This window comes from Amblyraja radiata, chromosome 14 (genome assembly GCF_010909765.2).
Source record: "Amblyraja radiata isolate CabotCenter1 chromosome 14, sAmbRad1.1.pri, whole genome shotgun sequence".
Lineage (NCBI taxonomy): Eukaryota > Metazoa > Chordata > Chondrichthyes > Rajiformes > Rajidae > Amblyraja > Amblyraja radiata.
In genome coordinates this window covers 33854135-33869115 of record NC_045969.1, presented here as the reverse complement: position 1 = coordinate 33869115, position 14981 = coordinate 33854135, and the positions used below count along the sequence as shown (strand labels likewise).

At 40.1% G+C, this 14981-nt stretch overlaps 1 protein-coding gene across 3 annotated transcripts in view; it reads right to left on the bottom strand.

Moving 5' to 3' along the window:
- The window catches only part of med14 (mediator complex subunit 14), a 66916-nt gene that overhangs the window by 29152 nt on the left and 22783 nt on the right, over positions 1-14981 (bottom strand). For all 3 annotated transcript variants that reach the window (XM_033033100.1, XM_033033099.1, XM_033033101.1), the window contains exons 11-16: positions 14534-14659; positions 13388-13466; positions 13063-13222; positions 11644-11844; positions 3463-3597; positions 2566-2642 (exon numbers count right to left, since the gene is read on the bottom strand). In XM_033033100.1, coding sequence (XP_032888991.1) covers positions 2566-2642; positions 3463-3597; positions 11644-11844; positions 13063-13222; positions 13388-13466; positions 14534-14659 — 778 coding nt within the window. The remainder of the gene's footprint in view (positions 1-2565; positions 2643-3462; positions 3598-11643; positions 11845-13062; positions 13223-13387; positions 13467-14533; positions 14660-14981) is intronic.

The window sequence follows — 14981 nt, the reverse complement described above, 5'->3', positions numbered from 1 at the left end:
AGGTACAAGAGCCTGAAAGCCCAGACCTCCAGACTTGAGATCAGCTTCCTCCCCAATGCTACATGACTCCCGAATCAAGCGCGTCTTTCACATCCCTTTCCTGTATTTGCAAAGTAATTAAAAATAAATAACTGAAATATCACATTTACACAAGTATTCAGACCCTTTGCTATGACACTCAAAATTGGGCTTGGGTGCATCTTAATTATCATAGATTATCCTTGAGATGCTTCTACAACTTGATTGGAGTGCACCAGTGGTAAATTAATATGATTGTACATGATTTGGAAAGGCACACACCTGTCTATATAAGGTCCCACAGTTGACAGTGCATGTCAGAGCAAAAACCAAGTCATGAAGACGAAGGAATTGTCCGTAGACCTCTGAGACATGATTGTGTCGAGACACAGATCTGGGGAAGGGTGTAAAACAATTTCTGCAGCATTGCAGGTACCGAAGAACACAGTGGCCTCGGTCATTCCTAAATGGAAGAACTTTGGAACCACCAGGACTCTTCATAGAGGTGGCTGCCCAGCCAAACTGAGCAATCGGGGAGAAGGGCCTTGGTCAAGGAGGTGACCAAGAACATGATGGTCACTCTGACAGAGCTCCAGAGTTCCTCTGTGGAGATGAGGGAAACTTCCAGAAGGACAACTATATCTGCAGCACTCCACCAATCAGGCCTTCATGGTAGAGTGGCCAGACGCAAGTCACGCCTCAGTAAAAGGCACATGACAGCCCGCTTGGAGTTTACCAAAAAGCACCTAATCAAGATTCTCTGGTCTGATGAATCCAACATTGAACTCTTTGGCCTGAATGCCAAGCGTCACGTCTGGAGGAAACCAGGCACCACTCATCACTTGGCCAATACCATACCTACGGTGAAGCATGGTGGTGGCAGCATCATGCTGTGGGGATGTTTTTCAGCGGCAGGAACTGGGAGACAGGATCAAGGGAAAGATGAACAGCGCAAAGTACAGAGAGATCCTTGATGAAAACCTGCTCCAGAGCGTTCAGGACCTCAGACTGGGTCGGAGGTTCACCTTCCAACAGGACAACGACCCTAAGCACACAGCCAAGGCAACGCAGGAGTGGCTTTGTGACAAGTCTGTGAATGTCCTTGAGTGGCCCAGCCAGAGCCCGTCTTGAACCCAATCGAACATCTCTGGAGGGACCTGAAAATAGCTGAGCATCAACGCTCCCCATCCAACCTGACAGAGCTTGAGGGAATCTGCAGAAAAGAGTGGGAGAAATTACCCAAATACAGGTGTGCCAAGCTTGTAGCGTCATACCCAAGAAGACTTGAGGCTGTAATCGCTGCCAAAGGTGCCTCAACAAAGTACTGAGTAAAGGGTCTGAATACTTATGTAAATGTGATATTTCAGTTATTTCTTTTTAATTATTTTGCAAAAATTTCTAAGCTGTTTTCACTTTTTTATTATGGGGTATTGTGTGTAGATTGATGATAGAAAAAATGAATTTAATCCATTTTAGAATAAGGCTGTAACGTAACAAAATGTGGAAAAAGTGAAGGGGTCTGAATACAATGTATTTGAATCATTGAAGCACACATACAATCAATCACAGCTTGAATTTCATGTGTTCATTATGATATCTAGTTGTTTAAATTTTTGTTCACGTTTTAAATTCTGATCTGGGTTTCATTTATTAAAATAAACAGAACAGATAAAGCAACAGAGATTAAGGGAAGCACTTCAAATAGCTGCTGATAGAAAGTTTTTAAATTGGAAAATAAAACTCTGACAAGACGAGCCAAACAATGTTTAGATTTTAGATAATTTTGAAACAAAAGATGAGGCATTGGCATAATGCATTAGAATATTTCCATGACATAAAATATCCTTAAAAGTAATCAAACAAAGTTTGTTAATGACTTTCAAGAGATGGAAATATCTAATCAATGTTTAATAATGCTCCATGAAAATACAGATTTGGACAGGGTTCTTCAATGGCTCCTGAATGAAATCAAATGCTAATTTCCAATGTATATTCTCAATCTAAAAATATTTACTGAATTGAATTAAATTACATTGACAAAATTCACCAATAAAATAGTTATTTATTAATTTTCTCTTGGAGACATCGGACAGCCTAATCACTACTCAATAGGCCAAACAGTCAATCCAAAATCTCCAAAGTCTTCCATGCTCTTGTGGCAACATTTTCTGAAAGCCAAGAATGACTTAGATTGATGTGACATAGTACGGGATTCTGCTTGTAAAATTCATCAAACATAGCTACATTTGTAATTAAATACTCAACAGATGGCACTATTTCATGTTCATGCTGTGGCACAGAGTACATTATGGCCAACCTGAATTTTAATGGTCACATAACCACAAGATTTCCACAACAATAAAAGGACATGCTTCATGTTCTTGCTGGGATAATTGTTTAGCAGAATGGTGAAGAGAGGAGGATACACAATGCTTCCTAGTCCTTTGAATTATTAACAAAGCAAATTATTTCAAATTAATGTAGTGCAGGTGACTTGCTTCATTTCATCAGCAATTGCACGAAGAAACTAGATTGTTTTAAAGTTACCTTAGAATGCGTATAGCATGACAGTAGCTATCTCCTTCCACTTGAACTCCTTGGTGAGGAATATCCATAGCAGAAAGCTTTAAAACAACACTTAAAAACTCAGAACTTTTTGTTATAGAAACATAACAGCAGCAAAAACGTGTCAATTTGTTTTGGCCCTACATAAAAATAAATCTAGAAACATTTTGGTACAGATTTACAGATGCAATAATGAATACAAACATACTTAAAGTTCGGAATAACGCGTGCAATATTGAGCTCCACACTAAGGAACAAACAGCATTGATTACTGATACAAAAACAAGGCAAACTGTGAAAACTTTCAACTTTTAGCATCAGATTACAGGTGGTCAGGAGCAACTTGTTAAAATTAGGAAATGATGCAACAGTAATAAACAGTTGCTTTCTAATTTGTTGAATTTTACCAGCGTTCACATTATGCACTTTTGCACCACTTTAACACAGCACGTCTCAAAGAAATATTCAAAAATGACTTAAAATCAAGTCAACCGCCATTAGATTTGGGCAGCATCACATTGCATTGATAAAATATAAAACATTCAAATATACACTTAAAAGAAAAAAGCTGCATACAACCAGATCAACCTGTTTTCACCCCCTCATGAATGCACAGAGCATGAATCTATGTTAGAAACATAGAAACAGAAAATAGGCGCAGGAGGCGGCCATTCGGCCCTTCGAGCCTGCACCGCCATTCAATATGATCATGGCTGATCATATGATCATGGCTGTAGTTCTACTGTATGGCTGTAGTTCTACATGGTCTACTGTAACTGTACTCTGTTATAACGTGCAGCTCTTTTGTGCCACAAATTTACTATAAACCGATAATCAAAAATTAATTACAAGATGGGAAGAAATTCTGAAGATTCTTACCTCACAACGAAGTCCAATGAAGGGCATGTTTGTGTCACACATTGCTACAAGGTGTGCGAGGACCTTATTAAAGGCACACATTTCCCCCGATCTCTTGGGCTTTTTTGGTGCTGTAGGTCCTTGATCAGCCAACAGCTATAATTTAAACATATCAATTATCAGAGGGTTTTAAAATTAAAGTCAAGCTTTCTTCCAAAGGCAAACTTGGCTATAGTATCGGTCTATAAGCCAGAAACATCACAATTTTTGAACATTTGTCTTACAAGCGATCTAAAGATCAGCATCCCTGATTGTAGTCATGAGTCAAGAGTGTTTAATTGTCATATGTCCTAGATAGAACAATGAAATTATTACTTGCCGCAGCACACCAGAATACATCCATGTTTGGAACAAAGACCCATCATTTATTTATTTGCCTCTGTGCTCCATAATTTGAGATTTGTAATAGAAAAAAACCACATGTGGTTAAAGCGCACATTGCCAGATTTTATTAAGGGGTATGTTTATACATTTTGGTTTCACCATGTAGAAATTACAGCTGTGTTCATACATAATCCCCCCCATTTCAGGGCACCATAATGTTTGGGACACATTACTTCACAGGTGTTTGTAATTGCTCAGGTGTGTTTAATGCATCCTTAATGCAGGTATAAGAGAACTCTCAGCACGTAGTCTTTCCTCCAGTCTTTCCATCACATTTGGAAACTTTAATTGCTGTTTATCAACATGAGGACGTAAGTTGTGCCAATGAAAGTCAAAGAAGCCATTATGAGACTGAGAAACAAGAATAAAACTGTTAGAGACATCAGCCAAACCTTAGGCTTACCAAAATCAACTGTTTGGAACATCTTTAAGAAGAAAGAGAGCACTGCTGAGCTTACTAATCGCAAAGGGACCGGCAGGCCATGGAAGACCTCCACAGCTGATGACAGAAGATTTCTCTCAACAATAAAGAAAAATCCCCAAACACCTGTCCGACAGATCAGAAACATTCTTCAGGAGTCAGGTGCGGATTTGTCAATGACCACTGTCCATAGAAGATTTCATGAAGAGAGGAATACAGAGGCTACATTGCAAGGTGCAAACCACTGGTTAGCCGCAAAAATAGGATGGCCGGGTTACAGTTTGCCAAGAAGTATTTAAAAGAGCAACCACAGTTCTGGAAAAAGGTCTTGTGGACAGATGAGACGAAGATTAACTTATATCAGAGTGATGGCAAGAGCAAAGTATGGAGGAGAGATAGAACTGCCCAAGATCCAAAGCATACCACTTTATCTGTGAAACACAGTGGTAGGAGTGTTATGGTCTGGGCATGTATGGCTGCTGAAGGTACTGGCTCATTTATCTTCATTGATGTTACAACTGCTGATGGTAGTAGCATAATGAATTCTGAAGTGTATAGATACATCCTATCTGCTCAAGTTCAAACAATTGTCTCAAAACTCATTGGCTGGCCATGCATTCTACAGTGAGACAATGATCCCAAACATACTGCTAAAGTAATAAAGGAGTTTTTCAAGCTAAAAAATGGTCAATTCTTGAGTGGCCAAGTCAATCACCCGATCTGAACCCAATTAAGCATGCCTTTTATATGCTGAAGAGAAAACTGAAGTGGACTAGCCCCCAAAACAAGCATAAGCTAAAGATAGCTGCAATGCAGGCCTGGCAGAGCATCACCAGAGAAGACACCCAGCAACTGGTGATGTCCATGAATCGTAGACTTCAGGCAGTCATTGTATGCAAAGGATATGCAACAAAATACTAAACATAACTACTTTCATTCACGTGACATTGCTGTGTCCCAAACATTATGGTGCCCTGATTATGGGGGAGGGGGGGGGGGGGGACTATGTATAAACACTGCTGTAATTTCTACGTGGTGAAAAAAAAATGTATAAAAATAACCTTTATTAAAATCTGACAATGTGTACAAAATGCTGGAGTAATTCAGCTGTGAGGCTATGGGGAGAAGGAATGGGCGACGTTTCGGGTCGAGACCCTTCTTCAGACTGATGTCAGGGGAGGGGGCGGGACAAAGATATAATGTAGGCAGAGACAGTAAGACTAGTGGGAGAACTGGTAAGCGGAAGGGGAAGGAGAGAGAAAGCAAAGGCTATCTGAAGTTAGAAAAGTAATTGTTCATACCGCTGGGGTGTAAACTACCCAAGCAAAATATGTTTACTTGAATGAGACTTCGCTAAAATAGGTGAGTAAACTAGATTTTTATTTAATGATTTTAAGTTCGTCATTATTAAGTATTTCAATGGAAAGCTTAAACACAAAATATAAACAATAAAAAAGGAAACAATAAATATAAAAACGGTTACTCTGCTTTTAATTCACACATTTAACCAAATGGACACTACTACTCAAGGTCTGCTGCAAAAACTTGAGGCATCAGAAAACCATCTAATAATAATAATAATAATAATAAATTATAAAAATCATTAGGACAATCAGAATTTGGCTTAGATAGTTATTTAATTGCAAAATTAATGTAATCTTTCTGGTATAAATTAGCCTAAGGATTTTATGAAATCATGCTTGAAAAATGTCACAAAAAAAGGCAAGAAAACACAGACATATCTGATACTTTTCTTTGTAAAAACAGATTAATTTATTTTTGCTTCATCTCGTTATTTTGGCTATACACCATGACCTACACGTCTTAAAATACAGGATATGAAACTATATATATATATATATATATATATATACACATGTATATATATGTATGTGTGTATATACATATATATGTGTGTGTGTGTGTGTGTGTATATATGTGTGTGTGTGTGTGTGCATATATATCTGTAGCCTCCTTTTGCTCTGGTATTTTATTTAATTCACATGTTTAATCAATTTTATTATTAATGTTTAATGTTTTATGTGTCATTCCTAACTGTCACTGTATTGTCACTTGCGGGCAGAGCACCAAGGCAAATTCCTTGTATGTGAATACTTGGCCAATAAACTTATTCATTCATTCATATATACACACACACACACATACGTACACACAAAAAACAATAGTAGTGCAATAATAACAATAATAGTCTATTGTAGTTCAGAGATTATTTGTGGTTGTAGTGTTTAATAGCCTGATGGCTGTAGGGAAAAAGCTGTTCCTGAACCTGGACGTTATAGTTTTCAGGCTCCTGTACCTTCTTCCCGATGTGGTGTGGGTCTCTGATGCTGGCTGCCTTTGAGGCAGCGACTCCGATAAATCCCTTGGTGGGGAGGTCAGAGCCGGTGATGGGCTGGGCAGTGTTCACAATTTTTTGAAGTCTTTTTCGCTCCTGGGTGGCCAAGTTGCCGAACCTGGCCATGATGCAACCAGTCAATATGCTCTCTACTGTACACCTGCGGAAGTTCAAGAGAATCCTCTCTGACATACCGAATCTCTGTAATCTTCTCAATAAGTAGAGGCGTTGATGTGCTTTCTTGTGCTGGGTCCAGGAAAGATTTTCGGAAATATGCACGCACGGGAATTTGAAGTTTTTGACTCTCTCCATCTCCACTCTCTCCTGTTTAATATAAACAGGATTGTGGGTCCTCATTCTTTCTCTTCCAAAGTCCACAAACAGTTCATTAGTTTTACTGATATTGAGAGCCAGGTTGTTGTGCTGGCACCATTTGGTCAATCGATCGATCTCACTTCTGTACTCTTTGACTCATCACTATCTGTAATTTGTCCAACAACGGTGGTGTCGTCGGTGAACTTGAAGATGGAGTTCACACTGTGTCCGGCTACACAGTCAAGAGTATAGAGTGAGTAGAGCAGGGGGCTGAGCACGCAGCCTGGAGGTGCTCCCATACTGATTGTTAATGAGGATGAAGTGTTTCTGCCAATTAGAACAGACTGTGGTCTGTGGATGAGGAAGTAGAGGATCCAATTGCAGAGGGATGCGCAGAGACCCAATTCCGTGAGCTTTTTTTTTTTAAATCAAAAAATGTATTCAATTATTAAAAATAATATTTACATTACAAAAAACAAAACAGAACCCACCACCATAATACGACAAACAAATATACTAAACAAACTACTATACAACTATGTTACAATCCTTGTCAAGGAAGCATTCAAACCCTGCGGTGCCCATCGGTCCCAGAAATCCCCCAGGGTGCCAGTGGACAGCGCATAGTCCCTCTCTAGTACCACCCAGGCGTGGACGTAACCCTGGAAAAAGGGCAGGCAGTTGGGTTAGGCATGGAAACCAGCTTGCAGGGAATGCCGAGCTGTAGTCTATAAACAACAGCCTGACGTAAGTGTTTTTATTGTCCAAGTGGTCCAGTGTGGAGTGGATAGCTTGTGAGATCGCATCCTCCGTTGACCTGTTGTGACGGTAGGCGAACTGTAGTGGGTCGAGGTTTTTGTTAAGGTAGGAGTTGATTTGCACCATAACCAGCCTCTCAAAGCACTTCATCACCATGGACGTTAGCGCCACTGGTCGATAGTCGTTGAGGGATGTCACCTTACTCTTCTTGGGCACCGGTATTATTGATGCCATCTTAAAGCAAGTGGGAACCTCAGACCTCAGTAATGAGAGGTTGAAAATGTCCACAAAAACTCCAGCCTGTTAGTCTGCACAGGTTTTGAGAACTCGACCGGGTATACCATCAGGTCCAGACGCTTTCCGAGGGTTCACCCCCCGAAGGATCTTCTGAAGTCGGCCTCAGTAACTGTGACAGTAATACCATTAGGGTGTATGAGGGTTCGGGAAGGCACATCAATGTTCTCCCTAGCAAAGCGTGCATAGAACGCATTGAGCTCGTCAGGGAGTGATGTTTCGCTGTCGCTTGAGCTGCCTCCTGAGTTCGCCTTGTAGGAGGTGATGGCATGCAAGCCCTGCCACAGTTGCCGAACATCCGCCTCATCCTCCAGCTTGGAGCGAAAGTCCCTTTTGGCCTTTATGATGGCCTTTTCAAGATCGTATCTGGATTTTTATAGACCTCTGCGTCACCAGACCTGAATGCCCGGGACATGGTCCTCAGAAGAATGTGCTGTGAAGTAACATTATACCTGTCTTGGGTTATGGGGAGAAGGCAGGATAATGGGGTTTGGAAGGAGAGATAGATCAGCCATGATTGAATGGTGGAGTAGACTTAATGGGCCAAATGGCCTAATTCTGCTCCTATCACTTATGACGTACCTTTCTGTGCTACTCTGACAATCAACACAATTTGACACAATTGTTCCCAAACCTGTCGTTGCACTATCAGCTCATAAAATATATGCTCACTCCAGCCCCAACAAATCTAGATGTTACAGTGATACTGAAGAAAGGCACAACACACAGTAGGCAGAATGAGTTAAAATGCTGTTGCCAATGCCCTTAGCCAGTGTAAATGCTGAGCATTGGTTCTCTCAGATTAATGCAAGTGACTGCTGCCCCTTTGATTCATTTCCCCCATCAAACCTTATTTTGTGGATAGTATTAGCATTTGCTCAAGTGGAACTATCTTCCTTCAGCACCACTCCTTAATTCACTGAATTCATTTAAAATAGTTATCTGTTCTTTTCCAGAAATTCTGACAAGACCTTCCCCTTTTACCACCAGCAGTTTCCATATCTGATGACTCAACCTTTGCCTTCAAACTTATTATCTTTTTGCCCTCCCTAAATGTAATCTCCTACTCATTTTTTACCACCCCATCAACCTTCACCACCCATTTCACCAATCAGTTAGAGCCACTTACAACCACATTCCCCTCCGACTGTGTATCCATGCCTAGGGTTCAGTTTCAACACGAGAAGGCAGTCATTCAGGACAGACTTGAGAATAACTTATTTTCCTCAGAGGATGGTGAACTGTTGCAATTATCTACCCGACAAGGCTGTGGACGCTCAGCTGCTGAGTATATATTGGGCAGCACAGTGGCGCAGCAGTAGAGCTGCAGCTTTACAGCACCAGAAACCTGGGTTGGATACTGATCTCAGGTGCAGAATTACCACATTCTCCCTGTGATGGCGTGGGTTTTTTCCAGGTACTCCAGTTTCCTCCCACATTCTAAAGACATGTGGGTTTGTAGGTTAATTGACCTCTGTAAAATGCCCATAATGTGCAGGAAACGAAAGTAGGATAACATAGAACTAGTGTAGTTCTACGTGGTGTAGTGCATGGGTGATCAATGGTCAGCGTGGACTCAGTGGGACGAAGCACCTGTTTCCATGCTCTCTCTCTAAAATTAAAACTAAAACTATATTTAAGACAATGACAGGCAGCTCTTTAGATATTGAAATAATCAAGGCCTTTGTGGTCAGTGCAGTAAAGTGCATTGAGGTACATGAGCTGTCATCTTAATGACATTGAGGTACAAGGTGAGCTGTCATCTTAATGAACAGCAGACCAGTCAAAAGGGGCTTCCTCCTTTTTTTTCTGAAGGGCCTGTCCCACTGTACGAGCTAATTCAAGAGCTCTCCCGAGTTAAAAAAAAATCAAACTCGTGGTAAGCACGTAGCATGTACGTAGCGGGTACGTCAGAGCTCGGGACGTCTCTTAGCGGCTCGTAACGCTAACGGCAGGTACTCGGGAAACGCAGTAAGCTCGTGAAGATTTTTCAACATGTTGAAAAATGTCCACGAGAGCCCCGAGTACCTACGAGTGGCTATTGCCCTAATTCTCCGAGTTCGAATCAGGGGAAACTCGGGAGAACTCTTGAATTAGCTCGTACAGTGGGACAGCCCCTTTATGCTAATGATTCAAGCCTAGGTAGGCATCAGAATAAAACATTTGTTACAACACCCTAATGGTGTGGTGCTTTCAGTAATGGAGTAGGTGGAACAAAGACATCTGACAGCATGACTGTCAATCAGCTGAACTTGAACCCAGGAATGTAAATGTTAATTGCAGAGCACCGTATGCACCACTGGGTGGCATCATAGCAGCAAGTTTGGATCAGGACTAGCCCCCTGACATTTTAACAAAGACATTATAAATTATAGAGAAAGACACAAAGTGCTGGTGGAACACAGCGGGTCAGACAGCATCTGTGGAGAAATGCCGGGTGACGTTTCAAATCGAGAACCCTCCTCAGACCAACTTTAAATCATAGAACCTGACCAGATAGAAGATGCATTGCAGATGCTCAAATCCTGCGTCGAACATAAAATGCTGGAGTAACTCACCGGGTCAGGCAGCATCTCTGCAGGACATGGATAGGTGGTTTGAGGCGATTTAAAATCAACCTTTGTCTCAGTGCTACTTCACTTTGAAAGAATTATCCAGTTTCTTACAATTTTTTAAACCCTCAAAATTCATACCTCTGCCTTCACCAGAAGGCAAGATCATTATACTTCTTTATATTCATTATTTATAATTAAATTATTTATTGGCACTGGGGGCAGTTCAGAAGAGATGCATTAATGGGAGTCATCACATCATGAGCAGTTAAAGAAACTAAATCTGTTTTTTTTTTGTTAAGAAGTAATGAGGGATGATCTTATTGAAACATATAAAAAGATCTTTAGGATGCAAGACAAGATAGATCTAACAATGTTTCTGCTAGTGAAAGAATATAGGGTCAAAGGACAATCATAAAATTAGGAACAGTCATTTAAAACTGAGGTGCTGAGGGGCTGCTTCTTGCATATAATTGTGAATGTCTGGAATTCTTTACTCCAGAGTGTTGTGGCAGTTAGGCTATTGGAGGTACTTAAATATAAATAGATATCTTTTTGAAAGAACAAGGAATTGAGGGCTATGGATTATTGGTACAGAGGAGGCCAGACACAAATCAGACAATATCATATTGAATAACAAGGTTGAATGACTTATTCCTATTCTCTCAGAGGTATGTAAAACTAAAGGGGACAGATAGGGTATTTAGTAAAAATCTTTTTTCCCCCAAGGTGGAGATGTCAAAGACCAACAGAGCATAAGGTGGTTTACAGGGAATGTGAGGGAAATTTACTCCCCTATACAGAGGGAATGGAATCTGGATTGCAATGTCTGAGAAGTGGTAGAAGCAGGCATTTTTTACAACATTTATCAAGCATCTCGACAAGTATTTGAAAGCACATATGGGACCATGGGTCTAATGCTAGCAAATGATATGGGTGCAGATAGGGACAATGGAAGGTATAGACAGAGTGAGCCCAAAGGCCTGATTCTGTGCTGCAGACTCTCAGACTCCCGTAACGTCCACTGGCTTCAAGCCTTAGGTTTAATTCATGATTCAAACCTTGTGTTTGTCTCCAGCCTTGGGTTGCTTCCCAGCTTTCACATCCAGCACTAGCTCCTCAATGTTTGGTTTGAACTGTTGTAACAGCAGTGCAGTAGGAGGACAATCATCTGGATCAGTTAACCCTTGACTTACGGAAAGAAAATAATATTTATACTGCAAGTCTACAGGGCAACCTGGCCAGTCTAACATTTCCACAACCTGTAAAAAAAACAAAAATGTTAATCACTTAATGACCAATAAGGACACCCAAAATAAAATCTATTCCATAAAATTTAGTGATTTTAATTTAATTTGGATCGCACAAATTGAACGTATAAGTGTATATACATATTTACTGAACCCGGCAGTTGAAATAGACAAAAGGAGGCGAAAACAGTGCATCAACTTTTCTTGTATTCTTCCACAGAGATATTAAAGACTATTACTAGTGGTCTAAGGCTATGACTGCATCTTGCCATCATGAGCTGAGAAAACTGTTTGTCAGGGGTTGACATAGACGAGAAAGAATAAGGCAACATGCTTCATAGCAATCAAGTAGCATTCTAAATATCTGTGTAAGCAACCCGCAAGCCATTTTGTTGCTAAATATTCTAGGTTTATAAATATTTTCCTTATGCAGACAACCCCACGTTACAGGGGTATCCATTCCTTGTAAATGGCCCGCATTAAATATTCATAAGGCGAAGATAAGTCATCTGCTCATGCAGCAGGGGATGGGAGTTTTAAAAAAAGTGTTTGTTTGCTTACTTTTATTTCCCCTTAGTTTTCATATGAATTACATTTTATTCTGTATCCCAGATGTTTGGCAGAGATTTGTGAATTCTGCAAGGTACAACTTCTGATCCCAAAACTACCATAATGCAGGGATTGCTGGTACAATATTTAGCAAAGGATGATTTATAAGTGAAATAAAAGTAGAGTCATAGACTCATGCAACGTGGAAACAGGCCCTTCGGCCCAACTTGCCCACAGCGACCAACATGCCCCATCTAAACTAGTCCCACCTGCCTGCTTTTGGCCCATATCCCTCTGAACCTACCCTATCTAAGTACCTGGCTAACATTGCAATAGTACCTGCCTCAACTACCTCCTCCAGCAGCTTGTTCCATACACTCTTTGTGTCGTTATGCCACAGGTTCCCATTACATTTTTCCCCCTTCACCTTAAACCTATGTTCTCTGGTTTACAATTCCCCTACTCTGGGCAAAATACTCTGTGCGTTTACTCTCTCTATTCCTCCCATTAATCTGTACACCTCCATAAGATCACCCCTCATCCTACTGCACTCCAAGGAATAAAGAGCCTGCTCAACCTCTCCCTATAGTTCAGTGCTTAGAGTCCTGGCAACATCCTTGTATATCTTCTCTGAACCCTTTCAAGCTTGACAACATCTTTCAATATCTCTCAACAACTTACAATATAATATTGGGGAAGACGTGTTAGCTTGATGAACAATTTGTGTTTTGAGAGGTTTCCAACTGGATGAGAAGAAAAGTTTGAAAGATGCAAAGTATCAATGCAGATTGTGGGAAGATGCCTCATAGACTGCTTGCAACGTTGTTGTCCAAGCCAAAATCTGAAAGGCAATTTTTAAAAGAATGTAGACAAAGATTCCATTTGAAGAAATATTGCCTAGATTTAACAAAGTAAATGTCAAGGAATAGTTTTCCCTCCCCCCACCCCTCCTAATTGGTTCTTAACCCTTCCATAATGTTGGAACAAATTGATATTTCATACTTACTTCAGCTGCTGTAGCCAAGGAATAATTCGCTTCATCTCATCATTGATGGACTTTTCAATGTCGTCTAACGTAGACTGGTCTGATGAGAGGCAATGACGATGTAAAAATAGAAAGACAATGTAACCAATAAGGGAGAAATGATATGGATCACATTGACAGAAACTTAAGAAAATTTAAGTATGGAATCAATTATTACAAATTGTCTTTAGTTGCCAATTTAGTTGCTTCTGTTAAGGTATTGAACATGTACCTACAGTGGCAAATCATTGCAAATTCCATCGATTGAGGAGATTATTTAATAAAATCCCCTGAAATAATTAACTTCTACCTTTAAAAATATACAATAGGAAATCTTGTAAACCAATTGAATCCTTGCCATATTGTTAGACAATTGTAGAAAATTTGACACCATTAAGCTTCGTGTCTGTGCCAACATCAAGACCATGTAACTCCCACTTCAATAATAATATACAAATCCACATTGTGGTGTCAGTAAGTTGTTGCTGAAAGCTGAATGCCAAGACAAAGTTAAATCACATCTTTAACAATAGACTTTAAATGTCTAATTTACTTGTCAATAAATGGTTCTATTAGATACCTGTACTTAAGAACAAGCCTTCTGACAGCTGTACATTTTCAATGATCAACCCAGAAATAATTTCTGCGTGACATAACTGTACTATTGGCATCTTAGAACATACAATACAGCAGAGGAACAAACCCTTTGGCCCACAACGTCAGCACCAAACAATATGCCAAGTTAAACCAATCTCATTTGCCTGTATGCGATTCACATCCCTCCATTTCATGCACACCCATGTGCCAATCTAAAAGCTTCTTAAATACCATTATCGTATCTGCCTCTTCCACCATTACCCTGGCAGTGGGTTCCACCACTCTGTGTAACAAAGTACCTTGCCCCATACATCTCTTCTAAACTTTGCTCCTTTCACCTTAAAGCCAAGCCCTCTAGTCTTTGACATTTCCACCTTATTCAAAACAAAATTCCTCCTTTCAACATTCTGCATTCGTTGTGGAAAAATTAACATTTACCATATTTTTAATCAAAGCCCTTAACAAAAACACCTCACACTTTTAAATTTTATTTTGTGTTAAATCTAAGTGATACAAGATCCATGCACTTACCAATTGCATATAGCATAGGTTGAAACATTCCTGAATGCAGATCCACAAAAATGTGAAGACATTCGGATCGACCACAAGGTTCTAAGATTGGAATAACCAGTGTTGGTAAGGCTGTCTCAATAAAGGCTGAAAAAAAAAAAATTTTAAACCACAACATTGCAGTTGTTTTTATTATTTTTATCACAGGGATAAAATTGGCAAAAGTTGCATTCAAACAAAAAAAATAATGAGAAGACACAAGAGACTGTAAATGCTTGAACCTACACCTGAAAACACAGCAAATCAAGCAATAGCATGGAGGGAAAAAAATTAGTAATGTTTTAGGTCAAGAGCTTGAATCGGCACTAAGTGATTAGTACGGGTGTCGAGGGTAATGGGGAGAAGACAGGAGAATGGGGTTAGATGGAAAGAGATAGATGAGCCATGATTAAATGGCAGAGAAGACTTG